The sequence below is a fragment of the Seriola dumerili genome, unplaced genomic scaffold (assembly GCF_002260705.1).
Source record: "Seriola dumerili isolate Sdu_G_001 unplaced genomic scaffold, Sdu_1.0 BDQW01000066.1, whole genome shotgun sequence".
Taxonomy (NCBI): domain Eukaryota; kingdom Metazoa; phylum Chordata; class Actinopteri; order Carangiformes; family Carangidae; genus Seriola; species Seriola dumerili.
The window spans coordinates 4,725,634-4,740,920 of NW_019174321.1; the positions used below are offsets into that span (position 1 = coordinate 4,725,634).

The 15,287-nt window shown below is 39.7% G+C and overlaps 1 protein-coding gene across 1 annotated transcript; it reads right to left on the reverse strand.

The window, feature by feature from the left end:
* Positions 1–492: 492 nt before the first annotated feature.
* LOC111219357 (immunoglobulin-like and fibronectin type III domain-containing protein 1) lies at positions 493–13,361 on the reverse strand. The gene is made up of 21 exons (XM_022741990.1): positions 13,238–13,361; positions 12,985–13,124; positions 12,661–12,760; positions 12,521–12,547; positions 12,102–12,147; positions 11,824–12,019; positions 11,357–11,470; positions 11,103–11,265; positions 10,699–10,971; positions 9,333–9,457; positions 9,020–9,161; positions 8,638–8,931; positions 7,762–7,938; positions 7,269–7,397; positions 6,815–7,123; positions 5,870–5,955; positions 5,568–5,760; positions 4,866–5,162; positions 3,981–4,307; positions 1,833–1,963; positions 493–975 (listed from the first exon to the last, which is right to left on the reverse strand). Exons 1-21 carry the CDS (start codon positions 13,323–13,325, stop codon positions 493–495), a joined length of 3,840 nt encoding a protein of 1,279 aa, XP_022597711.1. The 5' UTR covers positions 13,326–13,361.
* Between the last annotated feature and the right edge of the window lie 1,926 nt (positions 13,362–15,287).

Genomic DNA, 15,287 nt, shown 5'->3' on the forward strand with positions numbered 1-15,287 from the left:
CGAGCTTCTCCTGCACCTCAGTGGCATTCTGTGACGTGGTGGAGATGAACTCTCCTGCTGCTGGGTCCTCTTCATTTGACTTAAGATTCATTGACCCAGAAGGACCATTCACCAACTGAGGTAGACAGATATGTAATTAATTGGTATCTGGTGGTTGCAGTCAAACCTTTAAGATGTGGGAAACACTGAAACAAAATGAGAACATGTGTTGAGTTTTTGAAAGAGGTCAAAGTTGAACTGGAGGCGTACCTGGGTGTGAAAAGTCTCCAGCTGAGCCATGACGCTGCTGTGGAGGCTCTGTGAAGTGAAAAACTGCTCATCCAGAGTGGTCAGCACTGAACTGAGCATCTCTTCTAATGCCTGGGCACGCATGGCCTGCTTAGTCTCCACCAGCTCCCTGAACCACGCACACACACATGAGGGAAATTAACACTTTTTTTGGCAAGTCAGCACATTTTAGACATTGTTCAGGCATGTCAAATCAAACTGAACTCACTTTATTGCAGTCATCTCCTGGTTGTTTGTGTAAAGTGCGACATTATGAAGATACAGCAGCTCTCTCAGCTCATTCAGCTCGGAGGATTGTCCCCCTAACTGTGCATTAAGAGCCTCCACTGATGCAACCTGCTCATCCACTCTGGAGCATGCACTGGACAAAGCACTCGTCAACCCAGCCACGTTTTCAGCCAGTGCTGAGCTGGAGCTCAAAGTGGCAACTATTCTCTCCTTCACAGCGTCAAACTCTTCAGTGTGGTTCTTGAACATAGCCTGGAGAGCTGCAATTGACAGGGAGACCTGCTTTACTTCAGCCCATTGAGTGTCCATCTCTTCATGGAGAGCCCAAAGGTTTGAATAAAGGTCAGTGTTCTTCAGCTTCTCTGATGTGGCGAGGGCAACTTCAGCTTTCTGCTGAGCCTGTTTCTGAACCTCCTCCAGAGTGAAGATCCTCTCCTCCACACCCGAGCTTGTATCAATCTAGAAAGTGAATTCAATTATTTAGCTATGTGGGTTAACCCAGTTTAAACATTTGAAATCTGCTCTTGATTGATTGATTGATTTACAGTCTGACTTGTCATATTGTTGCAGCCATTAGGATATGACAATATATAATATGAGATTATATAAACTTGTCAACTGTCAGTTGTCTATACAATAGCAATCTTTTATTATTTCTGGCTGAATAAGGCCATTGTAGAAAATGTTAAAAATCACTGAGCAGGACTTTTGTCTTCTAAAAAAAAATACTATAACATGATATTATGACAAAATATACATCAAGCAAGACATTTGTAGCAATGCTGATAATGATAGAAGAACCAGCATTGTTAAAATTTCACAATAGCAGTTGGGGCTCTTAATGTCACTGAAACGTGACCATGAAGTTGCTCACAGCTGGTACATGCTAAATATAACAACAGGTGTCTATCAGAGTCAAGTTAGCCAGTTTAAAATGTTACACAGCCTTGAGTTTTCAAATTAAACATTTTCACTCATATTATCAGATAAATGGCACAAACTGCACGTGACTGAAAGGAGCCTTGCCCCCTCTCACTCAAGTTTTCTCTTAATTTTAATTTATTTTGTCGAACTTTATTTATTTATTAAAAGCCACAAAGGTGGTACTCTTATTTTGAAAGCGCGTCACGTAACTTCCGTGCTCGTAACCATGCTTGGTAAACTACGCCGAAATCACGTTCAAGGAAAACCGTTTTTAATTCTACTTTCCAGTAAATACAAGATAATACAAAGTAAGACAGTTTAAGTATTTTACAGTTAAGTGACCAGCTCCGCAAAAAACAAACAAACACAGGTGACAAGATTAGCTAATTTACCTGTGCGTCCGTCATCTCCATCACCTGCTGCAAGTTTGTTATTTCCCTTTGCATTGTTGTGAAAGACTCTGACAGTTGGTTGAGGCTGTGCTGCTGCTGCGCACAAAACCAGCCCATTGCAGAGGCCCCGACTAAAAAAACAATAATGAACAACAAAGCTGGAGAAACACAGGAACTTATCCTACTCTTGGACTGCGGTGGTGACAACTCCAACAACATGGAAGTGTCTTCTTGTTGCGGTTTCTTTGACTTGCGCTTGGCCATGGCAGCTAGCAGCAGAGGGCCTGGAGGTTCGGGCTCGGGGAGCAGAGTCTTCAGTGAACTGGACTCAGCAAAGTGTGCCTGCTACTTCGGATGAGCTAAGGTATCACGTTTCTATTCTGCTGTAACTTAGTCATTCATTGGACCCCCCCCATAATACTCAAAGCAACTGCTGGGTTGGGTGTGTGTGTGTGACAGCATATTATGTAACTGCAGTGGTGGAAGAAGTATTCAGATCCACTACTGAAGAGTTTCTGATTAATTTTCAGCAAACCAACTGATTGACTGACCTCTAAAATGCTCCCATAAAACTCCTGCATTCACAACTTAAAGTTAAAATGCATTACTATAAGCAGCAAACTGTATGCTACTAGTATGGAAAGTGCTAAAAGTGAATAATTCATTTCATTGTGCAAACAGTATTTAAATGATGAATCTGGCCCTGGTGTGGCCAAGTTTGTGCTATTGTGTTGTTGGCGTAATGTAACAAAATATGGAGAAAATGGCTTAATTTTTTTAGTTTTGTCTGAGTAACGTTCAAACTTCCTAACATGGTTTCTTGCTGGGAGCGGGTGGGGATTTTCACTAGACAAGAGCTTCAGCAACAAGAGGTTATAATTCGCCCTCTGAGCAGCGCTATGTCTTCAGGGCAGATTAGAGGCTACAGTGAGTCTCTATTGGAAAGTGACAAGATATGGGCCGGGGACTAGCAATGTTTCTTGGTTAGTGTCATCAAATCATCACATTTTAAGAAGGTAGAACCAGAAAATTTGGGATTTTTTCTTTAAAATTTACTGGAACTATTAATCAGTTTTGGAGATACAGTAGTTGCTGATTCATTTTCTAGGATGTTTGTCCCTGAAATGCAGTGGAGTACAAGTAAAAAGTCTCACAAAAGTCAAACACAAAATTCAAGTATCTCAAAACTGCACTTAAATAATGCACTAAAAATTTACTTTATTTGCTTCCCACTTCTGGTGTCGCTTCTCATGCCGAGCACCTCATGGACCCGGCTAGTAATTCACACAGTTACTTAAGGACCACAGTTCCTGGGACTGTCTTTTAGCAATTTACTGAAAAGCACCACTACATGGAACAAAGCATTCACGTAATCTCTTTTACATGACGCACGAGAAAAATCCAGACCCAAAACTGTGGGTAAAAGTAGGAGTGCAACCACTAAATTGCTAAACCTCCATTTTAAACACAAAACATTGGCATTAATTGTAATGTCATCTCCTGTTTACGCCTATAAAAATATATAAAAACCCCAGGGCAATGACACCTGTGTGTTAAATGTTAATCTGCACCCTTCACAATAAAAGTCACTCATACTCATTGGCATGCATTGAATATGAACAAGACAGGGACCCACTCATTAAAGCTTTACTCACTAGCACCACTAGGGGTCAACAACTCGACAGGGTACCTTAAGTATTAAACAACTGTAACTTTAATTAGTTAATGGCTATGCAGAAGAACACTTTTCTTTTCATATAATTGCTAAACATTAAACTCAGGGGATTACACAATAAATGAAAAAATGTCTATTTGAACACATTTTCAGTAAGAGGCATGAATATGATGAAATATCTGCAATATTGTAATATTACTGTAAAATGTTTTAAATAATGGTGCATCACACTAGTGGGAAGTGGAGTAACTTAAAATGAATCCAAGTTCTCATTAGATGTGGTGTAATTGATTTGAAACACAGTCAGGAATCAGCTTCTGTCCAGCAGGTGCGGCTCTTCTTCACTCTGTAAAGAAACATATTCATACTCAGTTTGTGTCATCTACATACTGTACACTCAATTGTTTGATTAGAATTAATTGTATTTTGATGTTATTATGTATGATTCTTAAACCTTGTACACGTCTCTTCACCTTTGACATTCAGTGTCATTGAGCACTCGGCTGTCCCCAGTTTGTTCTCAATAACGACTTTGTATTCCCCGTTGTCTTTGGCTCTCACCCTCAGTATGAGCAAGGAGCAGACGCCACATACATTGGTGATGTGGTAGTTGGTGTTTGTGTTCAGGCTGATGTTGTTGTAGTACCACGTCACACGAGGAGCTGGATCACCCTTCACTGCGCAGCTCATGTGGCACTCATAACCTTGTGGAGCTGTACGTCTCCTCAGGGGAAGGATAAACGATGGAGGTGACTGGAAGTCCAAGCGTTTTCTCTCTGGCACATTCACTTTGAACTTTCCTAAAATGCAAAGAAAGCATATAAAGGGTTTACAGATGGTTGCACTAGTGGCCTTGGAAGACAGCTTTCTCTAACAAGATAGATAAGAAATCTATTGAGAGGCTTGACATCATCCGGTCAAGCCGCGGTTCCCCTAACTTCTATAATGCAATGCAATCTCAGCTTGAGTGTTTCTTTCTTTTATCTTTCTGAAAAAGGGGTTCTCAAGCCATGTTCTTAGAGACTAAAAGTCTGGATGTTTCAGCCTGCGCTGCTTTGATTACTTTTTTTTTTTTTATTCCTTATTTCTCTCTTGTGGCTCCCCCATCTTTATGAAAGTGTAATACAAATTGGCTAGAGTATGCTTTTAAAAATTTAACAGCCTTGTCTAGACACGTAGAATGAGCTGTACAACACACGATTAAGCAAGATAATACGGTAGTGTTGAATTTTTGCATTATTGAAAATGTCAGTGTGGTCATGACTGAGGTTTTCTTCTGGATCAAAGCATGATTTAGTGTTGTGTAAGGGGCAGTGTGAGTTTCTGATTGTCTTGGTGATTGAAGTGGAGGCATGAACCTTTTTCCTTTTCCGTTCCAAACACAGGCGACTCAGACGGTGGAGAAAGGCCTATGTCATTCTTAGCGAACACCCTGAAGTAATACTCCCGTCCTGGCAAAATGTTGACAACTGTGAACTTATTGTTGAAGAGGTTGTCAGCCACTGTCCTCCAAGTGCGTTTGAAGGAATCCCGTTTGGACACCATGTAGTGGAGCCTGTCATCCCTCTTCTCATCTGGAGATGGAGACCAGGACAGAGTCACTGTTCCTTGGATGTTCTGGTCCAGCTCCACTGGTCCTGGAGGCTTGGGATCATCTACAATGAGATGTAGACATACAGAGAAACAGATTACTAACATTTCAGGCTTAGTTTAGCGATTTTCATTCTGAATCCCACCCAGCTGCCAACAGTGTTACGGTTGCCACTTTTAACTATAACATAGTAATGGAAAAATACATTTTGTGGCATTTTTGATAGTCTGTAGTATATTGAAAAAGAAATCTGAAAACATTGAGCTGGGGATTTGAAACTGTCACTGTCACTATCAAAATGGTTTGACAATAGTCATTTAGGTTTCAGTTATAAAACTAAAATAAAAGTTTAATTCATTCATTTAATATTTCCATTAAGCAACAGAATTTGCAAAGGGATAGCAATGTATTTGTCTTTAGTCATAAATGAAATGAAGTCAAAGTTGTAAAAATACTCTCTGAGATTCACCTGTAACTCTGATTTCAACATTGAAGCTCTCTTGTCCGGCCAGGTTCTTGACGGTAATGGTGTAGATGCCGGTGTCAGAGCGCTCAGATGTGGGGATTAACAGTTGAGAGCCTTTATCAGAGTTGGTAATTGTTACATGTTTAGACACTGGAATACCATCTTTTAACCAAGAGATATCTGGCAGGGGGGAGGCCTGTAGAGGTTAAGGTAAATATCAGATTTATGCAATGTTGCCTAAACACTCACAGAATAAAATATGTTCTCCATTGAACTCGGTAGGAGGAAAAGCTCTGGCATAGTACCTCAAAGTTGATGTGCAGACGGACTGTATTTCCAGATCTCACCACCACAAAGGTCTTCATGTTGCGGTCTTTGAATTTTGGCTTCACTGCGGGGGTAAAATTTCCAATTAAATGTTTACAATCAAAAGTCCTCATGTTTTTATACAATTTAGCAAATTGTCTGGTCGATTTTTCTTGTTTTTAAAATGACGTTTTCATTCTCTGCATTTTTAAATACTCTCTACTGCCCTGTATTGATTATTAGGAGATCAAAACCTGTGCAAAGCTGGTACACAGATTTACATTAGCTGTATGAATCTAGATCCATTTCTGATCCTCTGTTTATTGTAATCCATTGTGCTCTGGATACAGCAGCTGTCAAAAATACCACATTGCTCTCTATTACTGGAACCTATTTTTATTCCACAGCATTGCTTATCCACACTGACAAGACAGCCTGTATCACTGATGTGCATGAAGCTTCTCTGGTTAAAAACAACAATAAAAACAAGTCATTTTGCCTCCATTACAGTGGTGTTTTGATGCTGTACCATGCCTTCCAATTGCTACGGTTGCTGAAAGCTACACTTGAACTTCAGTATTTTGTTCATGCTGTGTTACCCAGAGCTTTGTAATAACACCCTTCTGTCTTGTCACAAAAATTCCACCCTTTAATAAACTAAATGTTGTATGATATTTTACATCATAGAAAAACTGAAGGAAAGTTGTTATGCTGGCTATATTTTCTTGGTGCAGAGCAATATAGTATTTTTAACAGCTGCTTTAGGGCAAAGGGTGCACTGTGCAGATGTATCTTGGAAGAAAAACCGAATATTTGCCGTGACTTTACACAGCTACAGAATATGATTTGACTAGACTGCTACTTGAAATAATAGAGACAACTTTTATTTCATTAAACTTTTAACAAACTGTCAAGTTCTTAGTTTAAATTTTAAATCTTCTTACCAGGAGGGGGCATGGCAATGATATAATTGTCAAAGCCTTGAGGTTCTCCATCACCTCCATAATTGGTGGCAATTACTCTCACCCAGTATGTGGCCATTGCCCTCAAGCCAAGCACGGTGTAGGAAGTTAGAGTAATTGGGGTGGCATTACAGCGGGTCCATTCAAGGCTTTCTATTGGTCTGATCTCCACGTAGTACCCTTGGGCCTCATCCTCCACCCCTTTCACTTCTTTAGGTTGAGTCCAAGCCAGTGAAAATGTGGTGTAGTTGGACGATGTTAATTTCAGGTCTGTGACTTTGCCTGGAGGTTCTGAAATTACGGTAATGTGAGGTTATATGACACAAGGAGCTACAGACAGCATTATATCGAATAACACACTTATTCATTTGAAATCATAATGTTTTCATTGAGGAAAACTGCAGTAAAGTATAAGAACTCAGTATGATTGGCTTACTCATTGGATCCCTTGCAATTACTGTGTCGCATGGAATACTAGGGTCTCCGGCACCAGACAGGTTGATAGCAGACACTCTAAATTCATATGCTGCCCCTTCAAAGACGTCTTTCACTGCGTACTTTGTATCTGTGGAGAAAGGAAGAAGTGTTTATCATATCAGTCAGTTTTAGAGCGCAAACACTCCTCACTCTGTAGGCAACTGTGGTATATTCCTGCACATTAGCATGGGGAAGAGGGTGCCTTTGGGAGCTACAGGCCAGAGTGAAACACAGTGGAAATATCATTCCACTTTTTTCAAAAATCTCATAAAAAAGATTTAAACAGTTTCTGTTCAAGTCCTTGTGGATGCAGTATTTTGTAAAATATGTTAAATCTGAAGGTTAAGATTATTTTTCTTTTCATAGGAAAAGATTTTCAGATTTAACTACAGAAAATGTGATTCATAAATACGTTCTCATGAATGTCGGCAGCATCGCCACAAGGAACATACCTGTAATTGGCCCTCCTTGGTTTACCTGGCTCCAGTAAATGGTGCCTTTCTTGTTCTTTTCCAAATTGTATCCGACTATTTTGGTTCCTCCAGTGTCACATGGAGGACTCCATGACAGATTGATGCAGTCTTTAAAGGCACTGACAACTTTAGGTGCTGCTGGGGGTCCCGGATAACCTGTGGAGGAAACATGACAGTCTGTCACTGCTTATGTTGCTCTGGTTTTATTACCTCCAATAAAAAAATTTCACGTAACTCCTGTACACCGTGCTTTATCCACCAAGTAAAGTTTATTAGATACCTGAAACTGACAAGAGAGGCAAAAAACAAGGAAAATAAACCTTAATGTACTGCAAACTTGATGTTGTTTTAAATTGATGGAGCGGCATTGAAGCTCACACTGGTCTGCGCCTCCCTGTGTGTGTGTGTGTGTTCTCAAAGTCAGACAAGAAATTATAGAAATTAGGCTTACGTAGTACACCAGCTTGTATGTCCTCTGTCTGCAGGTAGTCACTGATGCCTTCTGTGTTCTTGGCTCTGATCCGGTAGCAGTACCTCCTTCCAGGGTCCACATCTGAATCTTTGTAACTTGGGTTGCTGCCAGAGATCTCACTGAGATCTGACCATTTATTGCGCCCCACTTGTTGGCGTTCTATGATATAGTTTGTGATTGGACAACCGCCATCGTCTTTTGGTGGTTTCCATTTGAACTCAACAGATGTTACAGCACTTTCCATAATGTCCACAGGTCCCTGTGGTGGTGTTGGTTTGTCTGTTGACAAAATAAGAAGACATCGTATTGTGCTAGCAAGACGTATTTATCTCTACATACAGTACATTTTATAAGTGCAAACGTTAAGTCTCTTATCAACTCACCCAGTACAATCAATTTGGAAATTGCCTCTGTTGTACCAAATTCATTTTTGATTTTGATTTTGACCTCTCCACTATCTTTCCTTTGGCACTTAGTGAGGCGTAGTTGGCTCTTAGTAGCTGATGTGTCAATCTTCACATTGAGGCCAGGCAAGAGCTCGTCGTCATCCTTGTACCACTTTATATTCATCGGGGCCCCACCCGAGAATGGCAGCTTCCATTCGGCATTTTCACCTGCCTTTATGATGACTGGCTTTGCGAATTTTCCTAGAGCGTCACCGTCAATTGTTGGTGGGTCTTGTTAGAGAGGAAAAAAAAGAAGTTTTTGTCAAAAACCCAAATTAATCAAATGATACCAAACCAAGTAATTAATTTAGATTCTGACCTTGAACATTTAGTGTTGCCTCTGATTTACGTCCTTCAGCTTCAAAGCGGTACACAGCTGCATCATCTTCTTTACAGCAATCGATTATCAACCTGTGACAGGCTCCGTCTTTGATAATTGTTACCCCATCCCCATTGGTTAGCTTGTCAGATAAAAAGATTCAATGTTCTTAAGACAAACGTTTGATAAATTAAAGCAGGCAATGTGCTATATGAAACTTTTGACAAAAATTGACCTTTAGAACGCTAGGAAACAGTGACATGCATGGCAGTAGTTCTGTATAGTCGTAATTCTCCTGGAATAATTGACTTACCAGCTTCCCGTTTTTATACCAGCGACCCTCTGAGGTGTCACTGCTTAGTTTGCAAGACAGCTCTGCCCGTTCACCAACATTAGCAACAGTATCCGACAGCCCACTGACAAACTGAACACCTCGATCTGCAGCAGTAAGAACAAAGTAAAAACCATATGCAACCTCTGGTAAATATAATATTATATTACAATTTACAAAAGTTAGTGGATATGAATGAGGTATGAAGGGGAAAAATTTATTAAAGCCGCACATGGTAACTTTTTAAGTCTCATTTTATTTCAAGGTTGATTCACGTTATTGGTACACAGTGAAAACTTCATTTAGGTAAAAACAAATATAATATTTACTCAAGTGAAGATAGGTGAACTGGGAACTGTCACTATATGACATAAGCAGGTAAAATATGGCAATATCCTTACCACTTCATCCTTTTTTGTTTATGGTATGTCTCTGTCTAGTGGTCTATACTGGATATATAAGCCTAAAATTGTTAATACACATCTCAGTCCAAACTCTTCTTCACCCTTCTCTGGAATAGAAAACTTCGCACTAACAATCCTTCAATTTCTGGGAAACCTTCTCACACACTTGATGACAACAGACAAAGCTGACAATGTACGAGGTAGCAAAGACACTGGGATTAAAACTATGACATTATAGTCATCTCTGTAATGTAAGAAAACATTATTCAGCCTTCACACAATGCAGTGACGGATCTTACCTATAACAGTGTCAGGAACCAAAGGGCCAGTTCGTACTCGCTTCTTTTTCTTAGCATCTGCATCGCCGTCATTATTTTCATCATCTCCATCACCCAGGAGGTTCTTATTCTTGCCATCTCCATCACCTTCTTCTCCATCAGTCTTTCCACCAGACCCATCACCAGACCCATCACCAGACCCGTCACCAGACCCATCACCAGACCCATCACCTGACCTGCCACGAAAACCGTCACCAGACCCGTCACCAGACCCGTCACCAGACCCGTCGCCAGACCCGACACCAGTTCCGTCACCAGAACCATCTCCTCCATCCCCCAGTGCAGCTCTAGCTGCTGCATCTGCAGCGTCCTTTTCAGCCTGTGCTCGTCTGGCTGCCTCCAGGTCGTCTTTTTCTTTTTGTAGCTTGGCCCACTGCTCTGATGCTAGTTTAGTCAAATCGTCTTGATCCCCGGCTTTGGTGCCCTTACGGCCTTTTCGGCCATCTGGATCAGCTGAATTTCAGCCAACACAAAAAATAGGGAGAGTAAATCATTTAGTTTGGTTGAAACAGTTTTTTAAGCATGTGTTTTAGGTCTAATATTAATAACATTAATATTTGAATTATTAATTTGTATATTGGTAAGAAAACAGAAAAGATGTCCCACCTTCCACTATGAGAGAGGCACTGCTGGAGGTTATCCCAGCAATGGCATAATATGCTCCATGATCTTCCATTTTACAGTCTTTAACTCTTAACGTGTGAATAAGTTTGTCTTCTGAGACAGTGATCTCATATTTGTTCCCATGTTCAAGTGACGAGTCCTGTTTTGACCAAGTAATGCTGTTGAGGGGTGTTGACAAGACGCACTGAAAGACGGCGTCCTCACTTTCCACGGCCTTCACATCCTTAATCTTGGCAATGAACTCCACAGCAGGGACTGAGAGAGGAGGGAAAGTGGATGTGAGCATAGAATTAATTTGACTGATTTCATAAATGTGATTTGATTTGTCTTACCGCCTGCTAAAGAAATCATCCGGTTTTACAAGAAGTGCAGTAGTTATGCTTTACCTTGAAAATCGGTTGAAAGAACATTTGCTTCTTCAACATCAACCTGGTAAAATCCAGCGTCTTCTGGCTGAGGGTCTTTGATGCTGAAAACATACGTTGACCCTTTTTTCTTAAGGCTATGCTTTGACTTTTCATCATCACCATATGGCACCATTGTCCCATCCTTTCGAGAGAAACATAGTCACACATTTGTCTTTGTTTTTGGGCTGTTATTCATTTTAATTTGATTATCTTGGGATCCATTTTCAACCCACCTTGTATAAGTTAATTGCACTGTTGGGGTCGCACAGTGTCATGTCAAGGCTAAATTCAGCTCTCCCGTCTGGTTTCACTTCTATTTGTTTCACTTTGTCCACCTTCTCTACAACCTGCAAAATAAAAACAACAATCTAAAGATTTCTGTAGCTCAGAGCTTCACAGCTGAGGCTATGACATTTTTAACATGAGTGGGCTTGAACAGAGCGTTGGATATCTACTTGTTAAGATGCACCAGGTTGTTTAGCCTCAGGCAAAACTAGCATCCATGCCCAGGAAGAAGAAAATCAAATGATGTAAAAAACTTTTTTTTTTTTAAAGATGAACTTAACACGCCCTGAAATTATTATTATTTTTTTTTTCTGACCTGCAGTGGTTTCATTTCTCTCCCTGCTACACTGACTGTCCTTCAGGACCCTGTGACATTGGCTAATTTGTGTGAGGACAGTGCAAACGCCTACAGTACCTTTGCCTGCTCATCTGCCCTTTCCTTCTTCAACTGGTTGAGTCTCTTCAGCATCCAGCGAAAGTCAGTTATACCGAATTCAAAGCAGATTCTTTCATAATCTTTCTTTGGTGCGCTGATGAGCAGTTCCCAGAGCTTAGGATCGATTTCTCCATCTTTCCGCGGTGGCAGTTGTTTTTTTCTGGTGACAACAACACTGAAACAGAGTAATGTGTTTTAGGGAGTTTACAGCAGCACACATTTAAAGCAGCAGACCTGCAACTTTGCCTTGAACTTACGTTTTCTTAAGCATTGCTCTGAAATCGTGTGGTCCTTGTGCATCTCCTAAATGAAAAGTAAATTGGAAAATGTTTCATAAGATGCAGGTTACTTTAAGGGGCCTATAATCCCACCATCATATCTTGTTTAAACACTGTGTACAGTGCAGTTCTGTCTTAACCTTAGAATTTATGAAAGAAAGAAATAAGCAGCGGATCAAACTGATTTCTACATTTTTGATAACTATTTGAAACCATATGACTTTTTAATGACAGCATAGGTCTCCTGGTTTTTATTGTTAATGAAAACACTATGTGGTTATTGCTTCTGGGATCAAAATCCAAGTAAAAAAGAAAAACTCTCTTGTTGAAACCCATGGATTGTTGGATGATGGAAAGAAAAGAAAGAGAAAACTTTGGTCCTGTTGTTAACTTCGTACCTGGCTGGCCTTTCTTCTTGAAGCCAACTGAAAGAAAACACCACGAAAGCAACAAAAACCAAAATATAAATGAGTAGTCACAGTGACAATATGCTATATTGTAGTTTGATTTGAATTACCATTGTAAATCTATCTCTTACCTTCAATAACATTGAGCGTTGCAGTGACGATAGCCTTTCCATACTCATTGGTGGCAAAGCACTTGTATGTGTCAGCTTGGTCGGGTTTTACACTGGGTATCTGATAACACAATATAATCATTGGAAGACTGCATGACTGAGCTGACTAGAAGCTTCTGTCTCACACTGACATGAAAAATGAACTCGTCTAATGTGATTGAAAACAAATCAAAGTACCTGACTTTTGTGCACCTCATACTTAAAATGCAGAGCAGCAGGTGTGAATTGAGATTAGTTTGTGTTTTATGAGATGTGGAGCATTTTATGCAAGTACTGTTTTTTCACCTCCAAAATGTGCTCTCGAGTTCTTTCATCATATCTGGTCTTGTACTTTTCTGGGTCATTAACTTGGCCCTTGTTACGCTCCCAGGTGACAGTAGGTGCCGGCTCTCCACTAACCATAGCTTTTAAAAACGCCTTTTTACCTAAAAAAGACGAAAAGACAGAGAGCCATGCAATAGTGATACAGTTGTAAATAGTGTTTTATAATTTTGTTGTAATCACAGTTTTACTTTTTTTTAAAAACTTTTTTTTTTACCCTCCTGAACAGTCGTAGGCATCGGCTTCCGGGTGAAGTCAGGTGTCGACTTTCCTGCAGGCAGTTGCTCAACATACTGAGTGATCATTACCCCAGGAACTCTGGAGCGTTTCTTGATAGCCACTGTTAAGAACCAGAAAATAATATTTTAATGACATTAAAACTCAGCTGTGTGAGGTTGTGAAAGTAAACATACACACAAATCATACAAGAAACAGAAAACACTGATGTTGTAAATGTATCATGTGTTTCAGGAGGTTATATACTGTTAACACTGTTAAAACTTGTCTGAGCAAAACCATGGGATTGGATATGGCTAAAGAAATCTGTACAAGTTGAACAGAAGAATTTGTCTTGCCAGATTTCTCAAAACTCATCCCAGTAACCATGTTTCCATTTTTTAAATGATTTAAACAGTAATATTATCTTCAATATCAATTATATCCAAGATTTGTGAAATAAAAACCATCATAAGCAGTCATGGTCGCTGCAAGTACCACCAGTGCTTTTGCTTTGGGTGTAGTTACAACAGTATTTCACAAGAGGTCAATATTTCCTTTCTCTTTCAACCCTCACAGCCACTCCATCATGACAAGTCCTTTCATTTAGTGAACTGTACTGGTTAAGCTGTATTTTGGATTAAATGATATATATATTTTTGTCTAAAGATATGTTGTATACATGCAAACTCCACTTAAAAAACAATTAATGTTGTTATTTTGCTATCTATTTTAATACAAATTCCTATGAATTTGCGACAAAATGCGCAAAACCCCAGATTTTGTAGATATTTTCCAATTATAAAATAAGTAAATTAAAAAACCTCCAGTTGATAGTTACAGGGAAGTTTATAAAAGGTCAGGCAGTGTATGTAAAATGCATATGTCAAATAGACACATGCAAAATAAAATCATTCTTAGAAAAATGCTAAGGAATAGTGAATGTCTTTAGATGGGCTGAGAAGTTTCTCCGAGACTTTGAGAATGCCTGTTACACATGTCACGAGCACTGTCAACCTTTGTTTTTAGCTTGAACCATTAACAGTTCTTTGCTGTGGTTGTGGAGACGGCACATAAAAGATGGGTGACGCGATTTTCCTCCTAACATTTCAAATGTAAGATGAGTCACTACACAACACTAAGTTCATCCAACAGCTGTTGAAATCACAAACTCCAGCACGCCATCTGTTACTCTGTTACTTTTCCTGAACAAGCTTCATACCTCATTATGACACAGAGCTGCTTCGGTCACCTTGGGGCCTGAACATTTAACATGACTTTAGTGCTGCATCACATAAATAGGTCAAACAACAAGTTACCGGACTGCTGTGTGTAAAATCCAATGTGTCCCACAATCACGACACTGGTTTTATGTTGCAATATGGCATTTGAGGGATTTATTGCGCTGTTTCGATTGAAGCGCTGGCTGCAAGCTTGTTTTCAAATTTGTTTCTCAGGATCTGGTGAATCAGTGGCCACAAACGAGCCATTTTTCACAGTGACACAACTTAAACAACCTTATACAACTGTTCCTCAAGCTCATCTATCCCAACAGATGTGCTAGTTTGCAATTTGAATGATGCCATATGCAGCTCATGGAGCTGGATACTATAAAAGGTTTTACTGGTTCAGTGTTTTTAAAAGAAGTTTCATGTTTTTAACTGTAAAAGTTTCAGTTTAAAGAGAAACATGTGAAATTGTGATTTAACTTTTGAGAGACTTGAAGTCCATTCTGTCTATCGCTGGTTTCATGTTTCAGGTTGAGATGTTTTATTAGTTATATCGATTGATTTTCTAGAAGCCGGAGTCAAAATATGTTAAGCCATAGTAAACACACTGTGGAAGTTGACGTTCTGGCCTCTTCGGTACATCTAGCTCCACCACATATTCTACCTTTTATGAAGCTTATAATGTTCAGATTTTGTTTAAATGTTCTGAGAGGTGTTCATTTAACCATTCGTTTTTTTTGATGTTTTAGTTAGTGGTGGTGTTGTACTGGATTCTATTGAAAGTGTCCCTAATATTGGGTGAAAAAGTAGAAACCTCTCTCG